Genomic DNA, 26,521 nt, shown 5'->3' with positions numbered 1-26,521 from the left:
AGTTTGGTTCTCCCAAGAAACAGAACAAATAGGCACCAAATCACTTGATCGATTGATCTATCATCTATCTATCTACCTATCTACCTAATGTAAACTCTATGTCCAATGTGGGGCTCAAAGTCATGACCCCAAGATCAGGAGTCATGTGCTCTATCCAGTGACTCAGCCAGATGCCCCACCAAATAGATTTGTTGTAAGGAATCGGTTCACACAGTTACAGAGAGTAGAAGTCCCAATATGTGGAGTTGGCAAGCTGGAGACCCAGGACAGCTGACAGTGTAGCTCAGGCTCAGGTCTAGGCTCAAAGGCAGGAGAAGGCTGGTGTCCCAGCTTGAAGACAGACAGAGAATCCTTTCTTACTCAGTCTTTTTCTCTCCGGTCCTTGAGTGGATTGGATGAGGCCCAGCCTCCCCGGGGAGGGAAATCTGCTTTACTCAGGCTGCTGATTACAATGTTAATATCACCCAGAAACGCCCTGGGAAATGTTGTCTGGAATGATATTTAACCAAATATCCGTGCACCTGTGGCTCGGTCAAGTTCACCCATAAAGTTAGCCATCGTGCTGTCCCGCGAACCAATCACCATCATGCTCTAATGTGTAATAGTGTTACAGTCGACAGAGCACGGTGGGGCCCAGGGGAGGAAGGTGGTGGCTCAAGGTGGTGGCATTTGAGCAAGCCCTGAGCCAGGAGCAGGTTTTCCCTGGGGGAAGTCTTTGGATTTAGGGCCTGTCCTTCTTCAGCGTGACCGCCTCTTACTGAGTTCCATCTGCAAAGGCCTGATCTCCACATAAGGTCATGTTCTGAGGTTCCAGAGGGACATGAGTTCTGGGAGGGGGGGTACACTATTCAGCCTGGTACTGCAGGTAGTGGGGTTCAAAGAGAGGCCTCAGAGGAGGAGGATAAACAGGTGAGTAGAATGTCTTGGAAGCCAAGTGAAAACAGCCTTTCCAGGGGGCAGGGCTGTCTGACTGCCCCACATGCTGCGTCAGATCCAGTAAGGGGGTGTGTGTGGAGTGAGCACTGAATTTCACATCACGGAGGCCACCATGACCTTGGGAAGAAATATTTTGATGGAATAGTAGCCGTCGACCTGATTAGAGTGAGTCCAAGGTATTTGCTGCAAAGCAAAGAAAGCATAGGTCCCGGCAAAGACTTTTACATCCGTGTTCACAGCAGATTTACTTGTGGTAGCCCAAGACTAGAAACAACCCAGCGCCCCACAAAGTGGATGGGTAAACTGTGCCAGTCCATCGCACGGAATTCGAGAAAGTTGTAGAAAGGATTGAACTATTGATGTCCTAGGGCAACGATGTGGATGGTCTCAAAATCGTCTTGCTGAGATACCGGAGAGCACATCCTGTATGATTCCATCTGCATACAGTTCTAGAACATGCTGATGAATTTATCATGGCGGAAAGCAGGGCAATGTGTGTGGTGGGAGGGGAGTTACAGAGAGTCAGGGGGAGACTTTTAAGGGCTGCAAATGAATTCACGATCTCGACTGCGGTGATGACCTCATGGGTGGGCACACATGCCCAAATGTGGCAAATTGTGTGTCTAAATATGTCGAATTATATATGCCAATTAACCCCCAAAAAAGATGAAAAAAGAGAATGGGGAGAGAGGAATCAGAAGCTCCAAATCTAGGCAACTTTCCCAATGTGTTTTGTTGCAAAAGGAAGCAGAGAAATGAGTGGCATTTGGGTGGAAGGGACGTGGGGTCAGGATAATTTATTTTATGATGGGAGAAATAAAAATGGGAATTGCCTAGTGATGGGAATGATCCAGGAAGGAGGAAACATGGTGATAGGAGACAGAAGGGAGACTTGTTTGAATGATGTCTGGTGTCCTTGAGTCTGAGGGAAAGGGTGGGGTCGCCATGTGGCGTCGGGTAGGAGGCAGTAGGGTCATATGGGGAAGGCAGAGCACATGCCCAGATGTGCTTCCGGTGGGAGATGTTGAACGGTCTGTTCTGATTGCTTCAGACGTGTGTAGCAAGATGATCAGCGGAGAGGACAAGGGGCAGGGGGGGTGTGGCCGGTTGAGGATAATGAAGTAGGGGTGAGGTGGTGGTATGGGAAAGAATGGGGCAGCAGCTGGGCCCCAAGGGAAGGCAGCATTAGGGCCTGGGATTTAGACCGAGGCCAGTGAATGAGGTTGAGTGTCCCCAGCCATCATGGTTGGCTGTCCGGGTATAGGCATTGAGCACTGAACAAATGTCAAGGAGTGGATTTAACCACAGTTGAGGTTTTTCCAAATGTGTCAGTGAGAGAGGGGAGGGGAATGGAGGGTGGAAGGAAGAAAGGCCCACTAATGATGGACTGGCTGCACGTTTAGGTGTAGGAATTCCAAAAATACTTTTAGTTTCTTTCTGATTCATTTCTCATATTAAATTTTTGCAAAGAAAAGTTAATGACTTGTGAATGTCATCTCAAAATAATCCAAAAATGTGTTTGAGCTTTTAAGATCTTTTCAGAAGATGAAGAAAAAAATGAAAAACTGTAAATATATCTTAATGTCATTTACATCTAAGTCAAAAGATAACCATTTGTATATTTCATCAATTAACACAATTTTCTGTTAAATACATTTCGTGACTCAAAACAACCCCATTGAGCCTTGAGGTCACAGGTTGCAAATGCAGACTCTCCAAGATGGTAAGTTTTATATAAGATAGTACTTTATATGCTAAATATCAGGAAATCCAGCACAAAATGCTGATTATGTGTATGGTAATCTGGCAGGATCATCCAAATTATAAGGATTTTGTAAACTTAGCTGCTTTTACTGGGAAAGAGAATCACATTATGACCGTGCCTGAATGAAATACAGGCCTTAGGAACGAAGATGTTCTGTGACTTAATTGATGCCTGATACTGATTCTCCCTTTTCTCCCCTGCCAAGGAAGATGTATTTTTGGACTCCACACCACCTTGAGAGACCGCATTATTTTGGCCGGGCCTTGAAAAAGTTGGAATAATTTGTTTTGTATTTTGGAGCCAGTAATCCATACTTCCTTTAGTGAAGCTGAGGTTCCCGTAGCTAGATGGGCGCCCCGGTTCGCAAAGAAGGGGGCGTGACCAAGGATGGAGTACAGGCTCCCGCGGGTCAAAGGGGCCTTGTTGATGGGACTGTTTATCACTCATTTCCAGGCTGCGAAAGCCGAATGGTCCCAGACCCTCTGGGTCAACCTGAATGTTCAGTTCCTTCAGGAAGGAATCGACGGTTTTCTCAAGTCCCTCAGAAAGCTGCCCCGGCAGGTCCGAAACTTATCAGTGGCCTACCATTTAGAAGCCAAGATGAAGGCGTTCAAAGACTCAATTCCTTTACTTCTTGACTTGAAGCATGAAGCCCTGAGAGACAGGTTGGTTTCGTCCTGTTAGCCCCTCAGACAGGGGGGAGGAGCTTCAGTCTAAAATAGGTCCTTGCTTCAATCTGATGACAAAGCCCAAGGTCGCAACAGCCCCACTGAAATTTTAAGATGCAGGTCACATTTCTACAGACTTGTTTCCTTGAGAACTTTCTAGACAATTGTCAACCACAAGGATTCTCTGCTTTTTTTAAAAGCACACACCCACCAGATGTAAATGGGCGTTTGTGGTTGCTTCATTTGAACGGTTTAAAAAAACAAAAAACAAACCAGTAGGGGATCTAGATCAGTGCCATCCAGTATTTGCAGAAATCCGTGACCCAGGTACTGATTTAAAATGTTTCCATTAGCTGCTTTAAAAGAAAGAGGTAAAAATAATTTTAGTAACGTATTTTAACCCAATCTATACAAAACATTATCATTTCAACATGCAATCGCTACGAAACATTTCTCATGTGATGTTTTATGCTCTTCTTTGAAAAAAAGTATGTTGCCATTGGCCCGTATTTTTCGCATATAGCATCTTTAATGTGGACTCGCCCCCCCAGTGACAGGTGACTTATGACAGGTCCTGCGGGTGGGATGGAGGAGAGCCACTCCTCATTTGTCTGGGATCATCGGGACACGTCCGCACGGGGACAGGAATGAGCAGGATTCACTCTCTCCCTGCCACACTCCTCTCTTCATCGTCTCTCCCAGCGGGTGGACAGAGAGCCGTGGGATGTCGTCAGAGGACGACGTCATTCTGTTCAGCAACAAAGCATTTTCTAGCTACAGTTCCCGCTTTTCGAGCCCATAAGCCAATGTTTCCCAAACTTAGCTCACTTCTCACCATTTTTGTCCTGTCCTCGCCAAAATCATTTATACTGCCATTAACTCGATTTTTTTTCTAACAGCTTTTTTTTTTTTTTTTTTTAACTTGAATGTGTTCTAAGAAGGAACTCACACCACGGCCATAAATGGGAAATGGAAAGATTTTGCCTTAAATAGAAAGCAATTATAAAAATAAAAACATGAGAGGGTCACCTGGGTGGCGCAGTGGGTTAAAGCCTCTGCCTTCGGCTCAGGTCATGATCCCAGGGTCCTGAGATCGAGTCCCACGTCGGGCTCTCTGCTCAGCGGGGAGCCTGCCTCTCTGCCTACTTGTGATCTCTGTCTGTCAAATAGATAAATAAAAAAATCTTTAGAGCTAAATTTTTCTAATTTTTTAAATGGTTGCCTGTTGCTTAGCGGGAGGCCTACCCTGGGTGTAGCGTGGACCGGGAGGAGGTGTTACAGGCTGGCAGCAGGGAGTGGACACTCTCTCTCCTTGACATAATCAAAGGAGTGGAGGGAAACTGAAAAGGGAATCCCCTTCTCTCTGGTGAGCTGGTGTTATCCATGCTGCAACACCTGTATCTCCCTCACCCCCCACTTGGGCTTTGACACCCCTACTTCCTATCAGCTCCTGGCCAAGGCCTGGGAATAGGGGAGGAGGAATAGTAGAGTCTCCTTTCTGGCCATTTCTGGTTTGTGGTTTTTTTGTTTTGTTTTGTTTTTTGGTGAATTTTTAAAAAACGATCTTACTCGTTTTAGACAGAGTATGGGAGTGGGGGGAGGAGCAGAGGGAGAGAATCTCAAGCAGACGCCGTGTGAGCTCAGAGCCTGACAAGGGGCTCAGTCCCACAACCCCGAGATCATGACTGGAGCCGAAATCAAGAATCAGATGCTCAACCACCGAGCCGCTCGGGAACCCCCTTTTGGGGTAGATTTTTACCAAAAATTCAGTGATCTGGTGCTTATAGCTTATATGCTGGTTACCTGCATTCTAGAAGCTGGTCTAGCACCACACTTAGCTGCTTTATTGTCTGCATTCCATATAAATGGAACTATTGAAAAAGGCCCACCCGCAGGTCAAATGTGAACCTTGAAAGAAGGCCAGATTGGGCTCAGGGCAGAGCGGCTGTGTGCACAGAGGCCTGCCCTCGCGCTCCCGTCCACGGCAGACCCCGTCGTACTGTCTCTGTACTCTGTGGTTTGCTCTCGGCACTCAGAACCGCTGGTGATTATTCAATGTGTGGATCTGTTGTGTCGTGTCCCGGTCGTGCCCCCAGGTCAGTGCAGTCCCCGCGGGCAGGGGGCAGCCTGACCTTTGCTCCCCTGGGCCACAGGCTACGTGACGGAAGTAGGTTCCCAAAAGTTAAAAGCCTCCTGTTTCCTCTGATGGTCATGAAGACGAGACATCTAAGAGGGTATCTTGCTGGAGGCAGTTTCCTGGGTTCTGGAAGCTGGTGGGATTTTTGGAAAACTCTGGAAACGTGATTCCAATGGTGCCCTCATTTATAGTGGGATTTGTCCTGGGGTGTAAGTGGGAATAATTAAATTCGTCACTCTGTTCAGGAAGCATAAAGGTTTTTAATGTGGCTGCACTTTCAGGCATTGGAAAGAGCTTATGGAAAAAACGGGCGTATTCTTTGAAATGACGGAGACGTTCACCTTGGAAAACATGTTTGCTATGGAACTTCACAAACACACGGATGTGCTCAACGAGATCGTAATGGCCGCTGTCAAGGAGATCGCCATTGAGAAAGTAAGACCGTTTTTAGTTGCAAAACAGTTGAGAAAAGAAAGAGAATTATTTTTATTTTATTTACTTTCAGTGTAATTGACGTGGGGTCTTCTATTACTTCCAGAGAATTATTATTATTTTTAAAAGATTTCACATATTTATTTGAGAGAGTGAGCATGAGCGGTGGGAAGGGGCAGATGGAGAGGGAGAGGCAGGCTCCCCGCGGAGCCTAACATGGGGCTCGATCCCAGGACCCTGGGATCATGACTTGAGTCAAAGGCAGATGCCTAACCAACTGAGCCACCCAGGCTTCCCCTGGAGACTTACTTTTTTTAATGCAAAGGGAAAACATTCATTATAGTACTCATTGTATTTGAGTAATAAGGAATTGTTTGCTTTACAAATATGATTTCTGCCTTGGTTATATTTTTTATTGTTCTAAATTGTAGTTTTCTTCCAACGCATTTATTAAATGTATTCATGGATGCTCATGGGAGAAAACCGAGAAAATAAATCACTTAAAATCCTACCACCCAGGGGTGCCTGGGTGGCTCAGTGGATTAAAGCCTCTGCCTTCTGCTCAGGTCGTGATCCCAGGGTCCTGGGATAGCCCTGCATTGGGCTCTCTGCTCAGCAGGGAGCCTACTTTCTCCTCTCTCTCTGCCTGCCTCTCTGCCTACTTGTGATCTCTGTCTGTCAAATAAATAAAAAAATAAAATCTTAAAAAAAATTCTATCACCGGAAGGTAATTATTAGTAACATTTCAGTGTATGTCCTTTAATACTTAAAAGTGTGTAGACACAGGCATGCACAGACATATATACATGTACACGTACTATACATATAGTCACACACAGGTTTAAACACACATCCGTGTACATACGTGGACACATGCATGTGCATAAACGCGCACACCACACACACGTATGCAAACACACACACATGATCACATGCACATAGCACACACACAAATATCGATACAGCTGGCTTTTGAAAATACAATCATTAATGGGCATATTCCTTTGTAATCGGATTCTGTTGTTTCGCGGCAAACACGGGCAGGATCATGTAGGTGTGCAGGGAGGGGGGCCAGGAAATCTAGACCTTGGTTCTGGGGCTGAGTGACCTGGCCTAGCTGAGTCCTGTCTCCAGGTGCCCCGTTGGCATCTCTAGACTGTGGATAGTCGTCCTTACTTCTCTAGGGCGCTTTGCGGACGGGAAGGCGATCCTGTATACACCGTGCTCACCGGGCACCTGGCTGGTGCTCGGTCAGTTGGTGTTGGGGTCGCCATGATGGAATGTCTGCTTCCCTGGAAAACTGCCCCAGGCTCTGGGTTGAGCAGCTGACCAAAGGCAAGCTCAGGAAGCTGCTACTGGGTGGGAGTTCTGGTTTTTTTCCCATGTCTGTGCCCAAACCGCTCTTTTTTTGTCTTCCCGACCAGGCAGTGAAGGAAATCCTGGACACGTGGGAAAGTATGAAGTTTACTGTGGTCAAGTATTTCAAAGGCACCCAGGAGCGAGGTTATGTCTTGGGGTCTGTCGACGACATCATCCAGAGCCTTGATGACAACACTTTCAATTTGCAAAGCATCTCGGGAAGCAGATTCGTGGGGCCTTTTCTGCAGACGGTTCACAAATGGGAGAAAACGCTTTCTCTCATCGGGGAAGTCATTGAGGTGAGGAAAGTAGGAGAGCACTTTCACACGAGAATATTTTGTGCTCGGACCCCGAGGACTCTCCCACACGCTTTTTCTGGCTTGATTCATTTTGGGGGTGGGGGTATGTGTGTGCATGATTGGGAGAGTCAACCTGAGGTTTTATTTCAATGTTTTTTTCAACGTTTTCAATGTGTTTGTAACTTCCGTGATTCTTCATTGGGTCTCTTTCCTCTGTCCCTGTTCTTGTTGGATACTGTCCTGCTCTTGTTGTCTGGGTACGGTCACCTCCTTTACAAAATGGAAGAATTTAAACATGTTTAAAGCCCTTTTCAGATTTCTCCATATTTATTCTCAGGTTTTCCTCTTTGTGTGTGTGTGTGTGTGTGTGTGTGACTGTCTTTCCCCGTAGTGGGTTTTTCTCTGTGTGGGATCTGTTTTTGCCTATGCTGGTTTCACTTTTCAAGGGTTTCTGCAGTTTATTCAAGTCTGCCTTTCATAGTGGACAGCGCTGAACAAGGTCTTACATTATCAGGTGGCTTGGCGCTTTCTTCTTGTGGGAAATTCTGGTCCAGGCATCTCTGAGTGACCCAGGCCCAGCTCACCATTTTTGTGTGGCTGTCTTTCTTTTTCCCTCCCCAGATCAGGGGCAAGGGCCTTGTTAGGCCACAGACTTGAGTTTGGGCGGGGATGGTGCCAGCCCTGGTTCACCGGCTAGGGAGGCAGCCCGGGCCCTCACCCCTCTCAAGCACGGTCTTCCTTTGCTTGCTTGTTTGGGTGCATTACTTTTCGTTAGGTAGGATATAGCACTGTTTTCTTTTTCTTCATTATTAAAAAAAATTTTTTTGAATGGATGTGAAATTTACATAATGTAAAATTAATCATTTTATTCATTTTTAAGATTTATTTATTTTAGAGAGGAGGGAAGGAACGGAGGGAGTGGGAGAGAGAGAATCTTCAAGCAGATTCCCGTCTATGCAGAGAGTCTGATGCGGGACTCGATCTCACCACCCTGAGCTGTAAACCAAGAGTCACACGCTCAACCAGCTGAGCCACCCAGGCACCCCTGTCTGTGTTTTTGTGTTTTTTTTAAATGCTCTATCCTTTGTTCCCCTGGGTAACAGGGCTCACAACCCTGCTTACAACCAGAAGTTTCTTTCTTGTTCTGGGGTGGTGCAGAGAGTTTTCTTTTGCTTTTGTGTGGGGCTTTGTATCTTAACATACTTAGCTATGATTTCTCCAGCATTCTTGTATATTTGGAAAAGAGTGTGCACACCCGCTCTGTGGTCTTGCCTGGGGAGGTTTTTTGACCTGCGCTGCAGCACGTCTGTCCTGTCTTAGGGTGGGAGTTTGCCCTCCACATCTGTGCTGACTTTGCATTGTGCATTTCCAGATTTGGATGTTGGTTCAGAGAAAATGGATGTATCTTGAAAGCATTTTTATCGGTGGAGATATCCGCTCACAGCTTCCCGATGAGGCGAAGAAGTTTGACAACATTGATAGAATATTTAAAAGGGCAAGTGACCGGCTTCTGTTTTAGTTTTGAGAGGACAGTGATTTGGGATACGTTTACTTATGTTTCTGCTTGTAGTGGTTTTTTTTTTTTTTTTTGGATTTTATTTTTTGACAGAGATCACAGTAGGCAGAGAGACAGGCAGTGAGAGAGAGGAGGAAGCAGGGTCCCCGCTGAGCAGTGCGGCAGTGAGGGGGGGCTCTATCCCAGGACCCTGAGACCATGACCTGAGTGAAAGGCAGAGGCTTAACCCACTGAGCACCCAGGCACCCCCCCCATGTAGTATTTTGTCTATTGAGTAGCTTCTGAATATTTTTAAGTTTATTTATTCCCTTTTAAGTAATCTCCACACCCAACATTGGGCTTGAACTCAGGGCCCTGCATCAACAGCTACACGCTTCACTGTCTGAACCAGTCCAGGCACTCCTAATTCTGAATTTTTAAATCATTACATAGGACCTTCATCTGTTAAGATTTCTGTTTGGTTTCAAGCCACTGGAACATGGCACTGAAACTTTTTTATATTGATTTCTCATTATAAAAGTAATACTTGCTGGGGCGCCTGGACGGCTCAGTGGGTTAAAGCTTCTGCCTTCGGCTCAGGTCATGATCTCAGGGTCCTGGGATCGATCCCTGCATCGGGCTCTCTGCTCAGCAGGGAGGCTGCTTCCCTCTCTCTGTGCCTGCCTCTCTGCCTACTTGTGATCTCTCTCTGTCAAATAAATAAATAAAATCTTAAAAAAAAAGTAATATGTGCTTAAAAAGCTTTGAAAATGTAGAAAGGTTGGAAAAAAAAAAGTATCTTCCAGAGTTCCGTGACCTTGATGTGACCACTTTAGTGTGATGTATATTTCTTTAGTCTTTTTTTTTTTTCTGTGCCCATGGGTTTAAAAAACAGAATGACAGTGATGCTTTATATAATTTCCTCTTCTAATTTTCTTTTAATATTATGAGAAAGGTATTTCGTATTATGACACCCGAGAAAAGATCCTGGTGGCTTTATAAAACGTCGCAGTGACTGGCTGGATGTTACTTTAGTTGATTGCTCTAATGAAACCTCTCGTTCTAAGAGGAATTGTTTGCTTTCATCAATCATGTGCAGGCACGTGCCTCCTGCCTGTTCCACATTTACGATGAATATTTCATGAGACACTGGTGGAAAGTAAATTGCCCGTGAAGGAGTATTGCCCCTTTTAAAGTCCTTCCCGGAAGGGGTTGCGCCGGTCATCGCTGCCCCTGGCCATTAGTGGGGCGAGGGTCCTAACCCGCAGCCACCTGCCCTGGAAGCTGGGGGGCCTCAGTAGTGTCGTGCTCTCTCTCGTTAGAGGGGCTGGTTTGCATTTGGGTCTCCGTTATCCATTAGAGCTGATAATATTTCCTTATCATTTGCGTAAGCTTTTTTTTTTTAAACTTAAAATCATACAATGGATATTTATTGTTGAAGAATTAAAATTTTTTTAAAGATTTTATTTATTTATTTGACAGAGATCACAAGTAGGCAGAGGCAGGCAGAGAGAGAGGAGGAAGCAGGCTCCCTGCTGAGCAGAGAGACCAATGTGGGACTCGATCCCAGGACCCTGGAATCATGACCTGAGCCAAAGGCAGAGGCTTTAACCCACTGAGCCACCCAGGTGCCCTGAATTAAGAAACTATTAAAAAGATTAAAAAAACACCTATAATCTCACACCCCAGACAACCATTTTGATAGGTCAATAGCCATCTTTCCAGAATTTGTTTATTCCTGTGTAAACATATAAATAAGAATTATAAGTAAATATTCCACAAGGTAGTATCATTCTTACCCATGTGATGATTTAAAAAAAAATTAATGACTTTGGCACGTATCTCTATGCATAAACATGGAAAGGATCACTTTCAGCCACTGACGGACCCAGGTTCCTGTTGTTGGATGTTGGGGACATTTCCCTCACCATCCCCTCTGTGTGCCACCGTGGTGAAGAGGGCTGGAGGGACAGTCCCGGGACACACTTGTGGCCCAGAGTGGAGCTTCCGGCTTCATTCACCCCGGGAAGGGTGACTGAGGGCCTTCCACATGCGGACACTGTTGCTGGCCCCCGGGGCACCTCAGTGAGCCAGAGAGGTTAAAAATCACCACCCCAAAGGCTGACTTTTTAAAGATTTTATTTATTTGACAGAGATCACAAGTAGGCAGAGAGGCAGGCAGAGCGGGGGGGAAGCAAGCTCCCCACTGAGCAGGGAGCCCGATGAGGGGCTCGATCCTGGGACCCTGAGACCATGACCTGAGCCGAAGGCAGAGGCTTAACCCACTGAGCCACCCAGGCGCCCCCAAGGGCTTCTAATGCGAGGGTGAACAAATTAACATCAGAAATAAGTAAATTATCTCCAGCACACTGGGAGGTGCTAGGGACCCTAAGGCTGCGTTGGCCCCCCGAAAAGGCTCTGGTTTGGGCTCGTGTTGGTTATGAGTGTCCCCTCTTGCCCTCATCCAGATCATGGCCGAGACCTTGAAGGACCCGGTGATCAAGAGATGCTGTGAGGCCCCCAACCGCCTGGCCGACTTGCAGCACATCAGCGAGGGGCTGGAGAAATGCCAGAAGAGCTTGAACGACTACTTAGACTCCAAGAGAAACGCTTTCCCCAGGTTCTTCTTCATTTCCGACGACGAGCTGCTTAGCATCCTGGGGAACAGTGACCCACTCTGCGTCCAGGAGCACATGATCAAGGTGGGCCCCTGTGACCCCACGCCCGCTCCCCGGAGCAGCTGCCACTGTCCCATCCCAGGTCTCCGCACGGGAGGCTTATTCCCCGAGGCCCAGTGCTGGGAGACGCTGCTGGGCTTTGACTGGAAACGTCAATCTGATGAAATCCGCGGAGTCTGAAACTATACAAAGATTCCATTGTTACTTGCTGCTCTTTTTCTAAAGTCCAAAAACAAAGACTAGGAAGCAGAGGGTGATACTGGATGGGGCTTCAGCATGTGGCCTCTGGAGCCAGGTTGACTGGGTTCAAATCCTGGCTCCGCACAGACCTGCTGTGTGACTTTTGACTAGTTACCTAACTTCTCTGGGACTTGGTCTTTCCTTCTTTCTTTCCTTCCTTGCTTCCTTCCTCTTTTTCTCTCTCTCTTTGCTTCAGTTTTATTTATTTATTTGAGAGAGAGCCAGCCAGAGGGAGAGGGAGAAGCAGATTCCCCACTGAGCAGAGCCTGGCATAGGGCTCGATCCCAGGACTCCGACATCATGCCCTGCGCTGAAGGCAGCCACTTAACTAACTGAGCCACCCAGGCACCCCTGGGCATTGGTTTCTTATCTGTAAGTGGGGATAACCCCAAGACTTATCTGCTTCAGTGGAGTTGTTATTAAGAGTAAATGAGTTTGTGGGGCGCCTGGGTGGCTCAGTGGGTTAAGCATCTGCCTTGGCTCAGATCATGATCTCAGGGTCCTGGGATCGAGCTCCATGCCAGGCTCTCTGCTCAGCAGGGGGCCTGTTTCTCCTTCTGCCTGCCGCTCTCTCCGTCTCTCCCTCCCTCTCTCCCTTGCTTCTCTCCCTCTCTCTTTGTGAAACAAAGCTATAGGGTTGCCACACTCTTTGCCCCCCTCCCTATCACAGCTCCCCCTCCCCTTTCGGGAGGCAGCCACTATCAGGATTTGGTTGGGATTCCTTCCAGTTTGCATCCTTGGACACAAACGTGTGCATATCTGTGAACAATACTGAGCAGCAAGAGAACTGTCTCTGGTGATATCTCTGGTGATATCCAGCCAGAGCATGGCCAGAAGGAATCTTCGAGGAGCAGGTCAAAGCTCTATGTTTAGTATCCGCCTGGGGCAGGGGCTTCCAGTCTTGACAGTGTCACGAGTTGGGCCGGATGCTGCTGTGTGTGTGCATGTGTGTGCTGGGGGCCAGGGACACTCTCTGGCATCCCTGGCCTCTACCCACTAGAAACGAGGAGCATCGCTCTCCAGTTAAGACCAGAACTCTCTCCTGACATTGCCTCGTGCCGCCCTGGGGGCCAAATCGTGTAGTTTTAAATCGGGGTCGTAGAAGAAGCGTGCCTTTCTTCCAAAGCGTTTGGGATGGAGCACAGAGCTCCATACTTTCCCTTTAGTTATGCTGATGTCCTTCTTAAGCTACAATTCATGTCTTGGGTCGCAGGTGTTCCTTTCTCAAAGGGGAGTTTTATATTTCATTCCTGCTCTCATGAACAGATATTTGACTGTTCTAGGAAAATATGTGTTAGAAGTACTTCATTTACCCGTAGCCCCCTTTTGCAAACCTCTGGTTTTACCCTTTAAAGCCTGTTGTCCTCGCTTCTCCTCTCTGCTCTGTAGAGTGCCTTGTCTTATATCCTGGGTCCTGAAAGACTCATTTTTCTGAACGGCATTCTGACCAATATCAGTGACGATTGGCAACAGATGGCCAGCGTTTTATGTGCTGGCGGCCTCTCTCACACGTTGTTTGATTTGACCCTTCCAACCTCATCTTGGAAGTGCCACAATTATGTCTATTTTGGGCCGAGAGAGAAGCCGCAGCGTGCCCCAGGTCACCCAGAAGGGCCATGGGGGGATCCCAGCACACGTTGAACTCGTCAGCCCCACGGTGTTGAATCACCAGGCTGCCCTGCGTCTCCTCCGCCCAGACCCCTCTCCCCACCTGCGAATGCCCTAGAACCCCAGGTGTGGGCAGGGAGCACGTCTTCTTTTTCTTTCTTGCTTTTTAACCCCAGACAGACCTTTGCACAGTGAGGGGTAGATGTGGGTGCCCGGCATGGGCCCCTGTTCTGTGCTCGCGTCCTGGTGGCGCCCCTGTGCGGCCAAGGTCCGTGTCACCAGGTGGATGTCCCACTGTGTTGCAGATGTACGACAACATCGCTCTGCTGAGGTTTCAGGACGGGGAGAATGGAGAGAAGCTGGTGTCTGCCATGATCTCAGCAGAAGGAGAGGTCATGGAGTTCCGCAAGGTCATCCGGGCCGAGGGGCGCGTGGAGGACTGGATGACGGCCGTGTTGAACGAAATGCGGAGGACCAACCGACTGATCACCAAAGAGGCTATCTTTAGATACTGTGAAGACAGAAGCAGGTAGGATCGAGACTGGGAATGCAGGTCGCTTTCTCATACAAATAATCCTAATGGATGAATGAATGAATACTTGGGGCTTGGAGTAGACCAGGTGATGTTCTGAATGAAGTTTTCTTTCCTTGCAGTAGTTAAGCTGGTCCATGCATTGTTTGTCTTTCAAGGATCACCTAATTCAGGACTTCTCCCATCCAAGTACTAACCAGGCTCGACCCCGCTTAGCTTCTGAGATCTGACGAGATCAGGCGTGTTCACAGTGGTACAGCCGTAGACAAATTCAGGACTTTGCAAAAGGTGGTGGTGGTATCTGGACCAGCAGCATCAGGCCCCCTGCCCCAGGGAGCTTGTTAGAAATGCAAATGCCTGGGGGCCCTCCCCCAAATCTGCTCCATCCAGAAACTCTGGGGGTGGGTCCCTCTGTGTATTTTATAAGCCCCTCCCCGGGGAGTCTTTTTTTTTTTTTTTAAGATTTTATTTATTTATTTGACAACGAGAGACAGTGAGAGAGGGAACACAAGCAGGGGGATTGGGAGAGGGAGAAGCAGGTTTCCTGCTGAGCAGGGAGCCCGATGCGGGGCTCGATCCCAGGACCCTGAGATCATGACCTGAGCTGAAGGCAGAGGCTTACAAGACTGAGCCACCCAGGCACCCCCTCCCTGGGGATTCTGAGCCAACCACTGACCCGGTGACCCAACAGAAACCCGGTGCTGGGGAGGGTTCATCTGTGTGTGGGTAAAGGAGTAAAGTCGTTCTAAAATAGTAAGCGATTTCAATCGTGCCTTGATTTTTGTGGCCCGAGAAGCATCTAGGCATCAAGCTGAGCCTGAGCCATGCCTGCTTCTCACGGCGAGGAGGGTTGGCTTTACCGCACACGCTTGGCTGCAAACTACATAAAGCATCTTCGGATGACGAGTTCTATCCGGGTTAGGTGGGATTCCCAGGAGGAAACTCGGCGGGGCCTTTGTCCAGACACAGAACCTCCATTATTATTTTCAGATTGCTACCCTTTTGATTTTACATGCTGCCTTTTTGATTTCATGCACTGGAAACATCCAGTTTAGTAACTTATTAGAGAATAGCCTTGAATTGGGATGATTGGGATCCTTCTTTATTTTTAGGTACCGTAAGGATTGGTTTGTGTCCTTCTGTAGTCAGGTACATACAGATCTCAGTGGTGTGTGGGTGAATTGGCTTTCTGAAAAAAGGAAAAAAAGAAAGCTTTGGCTCAGAGAGTTCACCGGTGCTCATGGTGGAAGGACTCCCACCCCGGCTGATTTCAGGGTCTCCAGTGGAATAATGGCAAGTGGTCTGAACGCCAGCCTGCAGAATTCTTGAATATTTGACCGTGAACTCTCGTGGACGGGGAGGTGTGTCTGGCACGTTATCAGTTGTATTCGTGGACTGAACCGTTGTTTATCAGGCTCCTGCTCCGAGCTAATCGTGTGTTGGATGCTCTTCCAAAAGCTAACTGGATCGATAAATTGCGGGTCCCCGGGAGTAGCGATTGCTGCGTGTTCTGGTCTCCTTCATGCTCCCAGATCAGATGAATTTTACACCGACGCCAGTTTCAGCTACATCGTAACTACCGCTTTGCTGGGGGATCGCTGTGTGTCGCAGGGTGTGGTCGGTAGGAGACGGAGTAAGGGAAGGCTCCCCAAAGTGTCTGCGGCACCCCCTCCTCCCCAAATGTCCCTCCTCCTCACAGGACCACTGTTGTGTCTGACAAAAGGTGGGAGTCGTTGAAATGAACATAATGGTTTGTTTGAACAGACACGTTTTGGCATCACCGAGAAGACGGGCCCAAGGGTACGCAGTCGCAGAAAGCACCCAGTGTCCTGGGATTTGCCAGACAACGTCATGTTCTTTCTAAGCTCTGCTCTGAGTCACTTTATTTTCTCTGGTCAAGTTTGCTTCTGCTTCTCCTGATTTCTGACTTCCTAGAGCTCTCATCACCTTCATTATCTCTCTCTAGTGTGTAAGGATCAGAACCATAAATAGTATGTAGGTTTTTAGGGGACACCAGACAGTTTTAAAACAAGATGGCAAAGCCTAATCTTTTCATTGTTTTAAATACCCTTTTAAATTTATTTTGCCATTAATTGTGTGTCATCAAGTTAATGGCTCATAATTCATGGTCATTTTTCCTGGATTGGAACTTAGAGTTCTGGGCCCATTATTTTTCAAGTATATAGAAAAACAAAGAAAACCAAAAACCAAAAAACAAAACCTTGCCCTAAGTGTATTTCAGGGCACTTCTCAGCTTTGGAAATTAGTATCTCTGTAGAGGAAATCCAAATGGCGAATAAAAATATGAAAAGAGGAGAGCATTGTTAGTCTTGGGGATCTGCAAATTAGCAGATTAGATACTGTCCCCCACCCCTTTCAGAATGGCAAAAAAATTAAAAAAGCGATAATACCTAGTGCTGGAGAGCATGTGGTGAGAAGGGCAGGGCTATGCATTGCTGGTGGGATAAGGATTGCTACAACCTTTAAAAGTAATTTGATCGTTTCTATTAAAATAATCTACTCAAAGAGTGCTCTCCACTTAGGCCTGGTTGTTTTGCTTTTTGGGATTCTGTCCGGCAAGCCTAGAAGCAACTCTGACTCCTCAGGTTAGATGGAGAGCTGGGTTTGTCCGCCTCAGCCGTGCTGACATTTGGGGCTGGATAATGCTTTGCTGTGGGAGACCAGAGTGACTTGGGGGATGGTTAGCACATTTTCAGCCCCTGCCACCCCCCCACCAGCTCGGACAACCAAAAACCTCTCCAGACATTGCCAAATGGTGTCGAAGGATGTTTCCTGCAGTATTATTTGTGTTGGCGAAGGAACTGGAAGAAGCTTAACTAGACATGAGTAAGGCAACTGCAGCAGCCTCAGACTCCAGAGTACCACGCAGCTTTTAAAGATTGGGTTACCCTATATCCACTGACCCAGAGACTTGCTGCCTAGAATTTTGAAGTGGGACAATCAAGGTGCAGAGTACCCTGTTTTGTCTGCTGGCATTTTTGGAGGAACAGCCACCACAGCCCCTTCTCCCCCTATGTGTGTGTCACTTTGGTCAGGCGTGTGTGGGAGAGAAAAGAGTAGTGAGTAACAGCCAGGAAGCTGTAACAGCCAAATGGGCAGGGTGGTCCGAGATGATGAAATTTGTTGGAATTTAAAAATGTAGGGCGCCTGGGTGGCTCAGTGGGTTAAAGCCTCTGCCTTCAGCTCAGGTCATGGTCCCAGGGTCCTGGGATCGAGCCCCACATCGGGCTCTCTGCTCCGCAGGGAACCTGCTTCCTCCTCTCTCTCTGCCTGACTCTCTGCCTACTTGTGATCTCTCTGTCAAATAAATAAATAAAATCTTTTAAAAAAATAAAAATAAATAAAAATGCATTCTTATTCTACACCCATAGTGTTCGGTCCCTCTGCAAACCTGTCCAGGCATATTTTAAAAGGGACCTAGCATCTTCCTACATCGTCCCCTCGAACGTTCTCACGTGTGCGTGCCATCAGCCTGCCGTTTTCCCGTCCAGCTGGAAGAGTTACTGCCATTTGCTGACCTTGAGCCCTCCCTGGGCCTCCCCTATTCCAGATAAAAGAAACCCATTCTTACGGGGACTGTCGTCCGGCACCAGTCCCTGGAGAAAGATCTCGAACAGGCGTGCTTTCTCCTTTAGGGTTGACTGGATGCTCCTGTACCAGGGGATGGTGGTGCTGGCTGCCTGCCAGGTGTGGTGGACCTGGGAGGTGGAGGACGTCTTCCACGAAGTGCAGAAAGGGGAGAAGCAGGCCATGAAGGAGTATGGCAAGAAAATGCACCGGCAGATCGACGAGCTGGTCACTCGGATCACCATGCCATTGAGCAAAAACGACAGAAAGAAATACAACACGGCCCTCATCATCGATGTGCACGCTAGGGACATAGTTGACTCTTTCATAAGAAGCAGGTAGGGACCCCCGGGGGCCCCGGTGTGTCACAGCATGTGTTTCCCGCCCAGCGTGGCCTTGCGGTTTCTCCGACCTCCTCTCCTGCCTCTCCCCTCCTCTCCCCTCCCCTTCCAGCATTCTCGAGGCCCAGGAGTTTGAGTGGGAGAGTCAGCTGCGGTTCTACTGGGACCGGGAGCCGGACGAGCTGAACATCCGGCAGTGCACGGGCACCTTCAGCTATGGCTACGAGTACATGGGTCTGAACGGGAGGCTGGTCATCACGCCACTCACGGACCGCATCTACCTGACTCTCACGCAGGTGACTGGCCACCCAGACCGCGCGCTTACCAGTGGTCCCTGGTTCTGGATTGCTCTCCAAGTGTGATTGGTTTGCCTGCAGGCACCGCACTGGGTTGACCGGTGTCCCTCCTTCCCGAGTCATGTCCTCTCGGAACCTCACGATGTGACCTTCTTTGGAAATACGCTCTTTGTCCATTTAATTAGGGAAGGATTGGGAACATCTGGGATTAGGGTCCCCAGATCTTCTGACTGGTGTCCCTGTGAGAAGAGGACGCAGAAAGACAGGAAAGGTGACATTAAGTTGGGGGCAGGGGTTGGAGCCAGGTGGCCCCATGCCAAGGAAGCCAAGAGCCAAGCCACCTGAGCCAAGAACCCCCCCTCGAAGCTTTGGAGGGAGCGCGGCCTTGCCAACAGCTCGACTTCAGACTCCCGGCCCTCAGTGCCATGAACAAATGCATTTCTGGTGTTTTCAGCCCCCGCTTGGTGGGAATCTCCAAGGGCAGCCCCAGGAAACCAGTGCCGGGAGCAAGGGACACCACTGTTCAAAATCCGTAAACGCATTTAAACTCGGAGCAGGACGTACCTGCCACCTTCTGGGATGGGGCCGCTGCCGGTTCAGGTGGCTCCTAACTCGGCCCTCAGGCTTGCCAGTTTGCTGAAAGGGCTCACAGAACTCAGCAAAGCCCTTGCGGTCCTAACTGTGGTTTATCCTAGCAAAGGGATACAGGTCAGAACCCACAGCAGGAGGTGGGTGGGGGGAGCAGGCTGGGGCCTGCATTTCCTGGTCGCGGTGTCCTCGTGCAGATGGCGCTCTCCCTTGTGGTGGCCGTATGGCCGCGGGCAGCAGGCTTTACCACGCGGCAAGCTCGCCGGGGATGCAGGTGTGGGGGTTCCAGCGGGGACTGGTCATGCAGAAACGACCGATGGCTTGCGTGGCCGACTTTAGCTTCCAGCCCCTCCAGAAAGTCAAGCTGATGGCACGTGGCCCGACGTCAGGGTTCTCAGGACATTCCATGGGCTTTGAGATCAACTCCTAGAATCTGGAGACACAGGGCCGGAACTTTCCGTGGGAGGGCTAACCCTGTATGGCACAGATGTACGTGTGTGCATGGGCCTCGTCTCTGGGAACGACGGGCCTCGTCCTCAGGGTCGGCACCTGTTCCGGCGTGTCGCTTAGTCCTTGGTATGCTGGTCCCTGTATCACGGCATGTGGCGGGGGAGGGGAGGGAGTGGTAGAGGTCAATGGAAAAACAGAAATGTTACAAAATAGCGACTGTCAGGAAAGGTGAGTGTGGACATGTCCATTGTCACGTGTGTACCGCGCATATATTGTCAGGGTTTGGGAAACGGCACCTGTTTCCTTATGTGACTCAGACCACATAGGCTTTATTTGGCTCCTTCACAGGCGCTGTCCATGTACCTAGGGGGCGCCCCTGCGGGCCCAGCGGGTACCGGCAAGACCGAGACCACCAAGGACCTGGCCAAAGCCCTGGGCTTGCTCTGTGTTGTGACCAACTGCGGGGAAGGCATGGACTACAAGGTACGGCGGAGAGCTGAACGCGGGACGTGGGGGGAGGCACCGCGGCCCACACTCTTCTGGAGACCGCTGGGAGGAGAGTGCGCAGAGAAGAAACCTTCCACCCTCAGTCTCAGAACTCATCCCTGTCTGCGTTATCAGCAGCATGTAGAGCAAAGGTCGCAAACCGAAAGGTCACCAGAGCCGCCTAGGTACAGTAAGTGAGGACAACGGCAGGTGCAGACAGTAGGGGGCGCTGAGGAGTGAGGTGAGGCCAAGGCCAGCGGCTGCAGGGCACGGCTTCAGCTGGGGGGCACCACTTCCTAACTGTGGTTAGGCATTACCACTGGGGAAGATGGACCTGCTGCGGCTTGATTTTCCAGTCTCTCTGTCTATCTATCTTCCTTCCTTCTTTAGATTTATTTATTTATTTGACAGGCAGAGATCACAAGTAGGCAGAGAGGCAGAGAGAGGAAGGGAAGCAGGCTCCCTGCTGAGCAGAGAGCCCGATGCGGGGCTCGATCCCAGAACCCTGGGATCATGACCTGAGCTGAAGGCAGAGGATTTAACCCACTGAGCCACCCAGGTGCCCCAATTTTCCAGTATTTCAAGAGGAGCCAGAACCCTGGAGTTTTCTATGAAAATCCTTAAATTTGTAAAGTCCTGTGAATGGGAGGGTTGGCCCATGAGGGTCCCACCAGTCTTCCCAGAAAGATCCATGAGTGGGGCGGTTGGCCGGCTGCCTCTCTGCCAACCTGATGTTCACTCTCTGTTTTAATTTAGGCAATTTATCTGTAAATGTCTCATGTGCGATTTCATTTCATTTTATTATTTATTTAAGATTTTACTTATTTGACAGAGTGAGAGGAAACACAAGCAGGGGAGCAGGAGAGGGAGCAGCAGGCTTCCCACTGAGCAGGGAGCCCGACGCGGGGCTCAATCCCAGGACCCTGGGACCATGACCTGAGCCCAGGCAGATGCTTAACGACTGAGCCACCCAGGTGCCCCATCATGTGTGATTTTGAAGATGAAAATTGCCCTTGTGCTTTTTTTTCCCCACCCCATTCACGCTAGGCCATTGGGAAGATTTTCTCTGGCCTTGCCCAGTGTGGGGCTTGGGGCTGCTTTGATGAGTTTAACCGCATCGACGCGTCTGTGCTGTCAGTCATCTCGTCTCAGATCCAGACGATCCGAAATGCCCTGATCCACCAGCTCACCACGTTCCAGGTGGGCACGAGGGAGGGCTGCCCCGTCACGTTCTCCAGGTTGGAAGTTCGGCTGCGTGACCTTAGAAATCTCAGATAATTCGACAGATTTTTGCTTTCAAATCGAGATGGTTGGGTTTCCCCCAAATTATCAGCCTCTTGGAGAATCAGGGACGGCAGTGTTCTAGAACGTCAAGTGAATTCCAGACAGAGAAGTAGTAGTAGCTATGGACAGGTGAGGCAGCGTTCTCAAGGGATGGATGGAGCCTCCATTAAAGGAAAAAAATATTCTGGGTCACTTCCCAAGTTTGAGAAAGAGGCAGCATTCAGGATTAGTGGTCCATTCAGGCAGAATGTCTTTTGATAGCTGTTATCACACAAACAAAATTTTGCCTTCCTGCCTCGTCAAGTTAGGGGATTAAAACGAGCAGCATTTTTAATGAAGAGGCAGATTTGAGAAGTTTTTAGCGCCCTCTGATCTGTGTCCCTCCGAGGACGTATATGTAGACCCGAGCTGATAAGACTATTAAGTTACAGCTGAGGAGGCCAGATCAGAATTTGGAGAAACACGATCTTATTACATAATTTAGATAGCCCAGAAGTGGGTTCTCTGACCAAAGGGACCAGAGTGGCTGGGCCACGTCCCTGCACTGGGGTCCCCTGGACCCTAACGTGCTCTGCTGCCCCCCCACCCCTGAATTTTGTCACCTTCATGCCACTCACCCTTCAGACACACCACATGTGGCCCTGTCTGCCTGAAACTGTCCTTCCTTTGTGCCTGAAAATGCCTTTTTATCCTCCAAGGCACTAAGCAGCCTCATGGAGAAGTTCAGCCTGCAGATTTGGGTTGGGCTGGTGGGGACTGGCTTGCGGGTGACTCCGTGGCCCTGGTGTCCTGCCTGCTTTTCTCCCAGACCTCAGTGTGGCTCACTGTTAAGAGATAACGTAATCTCGATCCCATTAAACATTTTTAGGATTCCCATAAAGGCTTTGGGTGAGTGTTCTTTTAATGGGTTCTTCTGAACTATTTTAGGGCCGCGCTTACTGCTTCTGAGAGAAGGAAATTGAACCTGCAGTGCATTCAGGTTTCTAGAAGCTTTTTTTTTTTTTTTTAAGATTTTATTTGTCAGAAAGAGAGAGCACAAGTAGGGGGAGATGCAGGCAGAAGGAGAAGCAGCCTCCCTGCTGAGCAAGGAACCTGATATGGGACTTGATCCCAGGATTCTGGGATCATGACCTGAGCTGAAGGCAGACGCTTAACTGACTGAGCCCCCCCAGGCGTCTCTAGAAGCTGTGGTTTTAAGAACAGGCCAGTCCATCATCTCCAGAAGGCAATCGAGGCCCCACATGGATATCAGGGAGCGGGTGAGGGTGGTCTCATTGTGGGCTTGGCAGACAGCACAGTGGCCTCCTTCCTTGGGGAGCATCAGCGACCTGCTGGGTGGCCCTCTTGTCACTGAGGCAGTCTGTGCCTCATAAAAACACCGTTTTCTATCTTTTTTCTATCTGGTGAACCAGTGGAAAAAACAAAATAGTAAAATCTTAGAGAAAGAAATGGGGACAGGTGAAACTGGCTAAAGAAACTCAAAATAAAGGAGCATCTGGGACAGCCCCAGGCTGCGCTCCTGCCCCGCATCGGCCACTTGTCAAGCGCGCAGACCCTGGCTTGGATCGGAGTTGGGTGGGGGTGTGCAGGGCTCGCCCCCTAGAACACTCGGGTCAGAAGCACGAGGACGCTGCGTTTAACTCCTGGAAACGGAAGGGAGTCAGACGGTGGCCTCTGCCGCAGACCCATGGAGACGAACAGCCCCGTGGCGCCCCCGGCCCCCGTCCCCGGTGGTAAACCTCTTCCTTTCCAACCGTCCTCCAGTTTGAAGGGCAGGAGATCTCCCTGGACCCGAAGATGGGCATCTTCATCACCATGAACCCAGGCTACGCGGGCCGCACGGAGCTGCCCGAGTCGGTGAAGGCCCTCTTCAGGCCCGTGGTGGTGATCGTGCCCGACCTGCAGCAGATCTGTGAGATCATGCTCTTCTCTGAGGGCTTCCTCTGGGCCAAGGTGAGGCCTCCTTAGTGCCGGGCTCGGCCCAACCCTCCCACAGCCCTGGCTCTGCACTCAGACCAGGCACTTGGGAAGTTTGCATTCTGTGTGGCTTAATTTTTTCGTTCGTTCGTTCTTTCTTCTTCTTTTTTTTTTTTTTTTTAAACTTTGTCTCTCTCCTCCTTTTTAAAACTGCAAGTCTTATTTACAAGTCATTTGACTCCCCAGAAGTGGCCGCAGTAGTGCAGAGTTCTACCTGCCCCTTCCCCAGCCCCCCCCCACGTGGCCACTTACACCCTCCAAGGCAGGCTGTCAGAGTGACAAGGGCACAGTGCTGTCAGCTCAGGTACAAGCTTTATCTGGATTCCATCAGATGTTCTATCCTCTCTCTCTGGTGTGTATGTAGAATTCTAGAACATTTTGTCGCCCGTGTGCTGTAACCGGAGCTACAATCAGGATACAGAACTGGGCCATCACCACAAAGAAAGTCCTTCCTGTCATTCTCTGGTATCACATCTCCCCCCCGACCCCCACCCTGGCCCTGACTCCTGGCAACCCCCTGCCATTCTCGGTCATGACAACCGGTCACTTCGAGAATGTTCTGTACATGGAATCATACGTAGGTAACCCTTGATGGGCTTCCTTCACTTAGCCTCATACCACGTACACACACGCACCCAATGTCCTTTATCATCTTTTAAAATATGTATAAAAAAGTATGCTCCTGTATTTTCCTAGAAGGTTCTGAAAAACGTACAAAACAGCAAACACTTCCCGCACAAAGGGTTGTGAGGTTTCTTTTCTGTAATTTTTTTTAAGATTTTATTTTTATTTATTTGACAGACAGAGATCACAAGCAGGCAGAGAGGCGGGCGGAGAGAGAGGAGGGAGCAGGCTCCCCGCTGAGCAGAGAGCCCCATGCGGGGCTCGATCCCAGGATCCTGGGATCATGACCTGAGCCGAAGGCAGAGGCTTTAACCCACTGAGCCACCCAGGCGCCCCCGTAATTTTTTTTTTTTTAAAGGCTCTTACTGCTCACACATTGTCCAGATTTTGAATAGGAGTGTTGGAATCTCTGGTTCTTAGTCCCCACATCATCCTTAGGGAGCAGCAGGCCTTGAATCCTTGAGGTAGTAGTCTATATCGGTGGCTACATCAGTAGTCTATGAGGGGCTAACTTGTTTTGAAAGATGAGTTGCAAGAGAAGCTTTTTTAAATTTTATTTATTTATTTATTTATTTTTTAAGATTTTATTTATTCATCTGACAGAGATCACAAATAGGCAGAGAGAGAGAGGGAAGCAGGCTCCCTGCTGAGCAGAGACCTGATGTGGGGCTTGATCCCAGGACCTTGAGACCATGACCTGAGCGGAAGGCAGAGGCTTAACCCACTGAGCCACCCAGGCGCCCTGAGAAGCTTTTTTTTTTTTTTTTTAAAGATTTTATTTATTTATTTGAGAGAAACAGAGCACGAGTGAGCATGAATTGTGGGGGAAGGGCAGAGGGAGAGGGAGAAGCTGGCTCCTCGCTGGGCAGGGAGCCCCACGTGGGGCTCGATCCCAGGACCCCGAGATCCTGACCTGAGCTGAAGGCAGAGGCTTAACTGACTGAGCCACCCAGGCGCCACCCGGAAAAGATTTACTATGTTTAGGTCCAAATAAACAGGAAGCACATTTTTAGAGTGTGATTGCTATGATTTTAAAAAGTTGGAGGGGTTCTAGTCTTTAAACGAAGCCACTGAAGATCTTCCTCCGCTTTCAAAGAGAGTTCCTCAAATTTTGGTAAGACCTGCATTCTTTGAAATTAGTGCTTAATTTGTCATTGTTGAAAACGAAGACCCCCCTCTCACCCCAAGGTCTTGCCCTTAGAGGCAAGGTCTGTTTGCCAATGGAGCATCTGAACAGCTTCACGTCCATTTTCTTTGTAGAATGATGTCCTGTTGCTTTTGGGTCATTTTCTTTCTTTGCTTTTCATTGTTTTTGATCACAAAAGACCCTGGCCAAAAAGATGACCGTCCTCTATAAGCTGGCCCGGGAGCAGCTCTCCAAGCAACACCACTATGATTTTGGACTGAGAGCCCTGAAGTCCGTGTTGGTAATGGCTGGAGAGCTGAAGAGAGGCTCTTCTGACCTTCGAGAGGTAGGGGGCCGCGCACGCCCGCGTCTGCCAGGGCTTCATGGGCAGCGAACGAGTGTGGGGATGAGATGACAGGCTACGCTCTCATCCCCCCGGAAAGCTTTGGTCTTCACTGTCACTTCATTTGGTTGCTGGCCTTAATTAGGTCTCTTATTTATTTTTATTATTATTATTATTATTATTATTATTCAGTTTGACTAATTACTAGGTCAAGTTGAAAGTCTTCATAGCACCAGTTTCTGAGGCTTCAGTGGTAATAACCAGTCCACAATTGCAGGAAGGTGGGGTGGAGGGGTGGAGGTCAACCCTGTTCTCAGGAAGACATGAGCATGTTTTGGCTATTTTTTGTTTTTCCTGCTTTTCCATAAAAGCACGGGACTTACTCCAAAGCAGACCTCGGCCGCTCTGTGGTCCATAGCCTCTGTACTCACAACGCTGTATGTCTTATATTTTATATAAAGCTTCGTTTTCTATTTCATAAGAGGATTTCTAGACTAGTCCCTGGGTCTTTCGGAAATATCTCCAAAGGTGTCTCTTGCGTTCTGTCCAGGATGTGGTGCTGATGAGGGCCCTTCGAGACATGAATCTGCCCAAGTTTGTCTTTGAGGACGTCCCTCTCTTCCTTGGTTTGATTTCCGACCTGTTTCCTGGACTAGACTGCCCACGTGTCCGCTACCCCCATTTTAACGACGCCGTGCAGCAGGTCCTGGAGGAGGGCGGCTACGTCATCTTACCTGTCCAGGTAAGTGAGCGCACGGGCGTCGTCTGGGTCCTTCCTGGTTGAAAAAACTGAATGTGGTAAAATCCACCCAACATTTACCATCTTAGGCATTTTTCCCTGACTTTTTCTTTTTATTGTGCTAAAGTACCCATAACAAAAATCTCCATCTTACCCGTTTTCTGTACAGTTCAGCCGGGTGAAGTATATTCCTATTGCTGTGAAAGAGATTTCTAGAACTTCTCCATCCTGCAAAACCGACACTCTGTCCCCATTAATCAGCAACTCCCCAGCCCCTCCCCAGCCCCCGGTCCTCACCTGCCTTTCCCCCTGCCCCGCTTTCTGTCTCTATGAATCTGACTCCTCTGGGGACCTCATGTAAGTGACATCTTGCGGCCTTGGTCCTTTTCTGACCGGCTTACTTCACTCGGCATGTTTTCATGGTTCATCCATGTTTTAGCAGGTGTCAGAATCACCTTCCTTTTTGAGGCCCAGTCATGTTCCGCAGCATGTACATACCGCCCTCCAGCTGTTTTTGGTATAACGTGATG

At 49.0% G+C, this 26,521-nt stretch overlaps 1 protein-coding gene across 1 annotated transcript in view; it reads left to right on the top strand.

Annotated features, from left to right (window-relative positions):
• The window catches only part of LOC111156345 (dynein heavy chain 10, axonemal-like), a 131,428-nt gene that overhangs the window by 46,387 nt on the left and 58,520 nt on the right, over positions 1-26,521 (top strand). Inside the window, 13 exon segments of the mRNA XM_022517120.1 lie at positions 3,155-3,366; positions 5,788-5,941; positions 7,363-7,596; positions 8,969-9,091; positions 11,560-11,793; positions 13,923-14,146; positions 17,806-18,075; positions 18,191-18,374; positions 19,761-19,895; positions 20,946-21,098; positions 22,947-23,135; positions 25,109-25,255; positions 25,803-25,994. Of these exon segments, the coding sequence (XP_022372828.1) occupies positions 3,155-3,366; positions 5,788-5,941; positions 7,363-7,596; positions 8,969-9,091; positions 11,560-11,793; positions 13,923-14,146; positions 17,806-18,075; positions 18,191-18,374; positions 19,761-19,895; positions 20,946-21,098; positions 22,947-23,135; positions 25,109-25,255; positions 25,803-25,994 (2,451 nt within the window).

This window comes from Enhydra lutris, unplaced genomic scaffold, assembly GCF_002288905.1.
Source record: "Enhydra lutris kenyoni isolate GAN:26980312 unplaced genomic scaffold, ASM228890v2 scaffoldscaffold46, whole genome shotgun sequence".
NCBI lineage: Eukaryota > Metazoa > Chordata > Mammalia > Carnivora > Mustelidae > Enhydra > Enhydra lutris.
The sequence above is the reverse complement of the archived record's forward strand: the minus strand, read 5'-3'. Positions and strand labels throughout refer to the sequence as shown.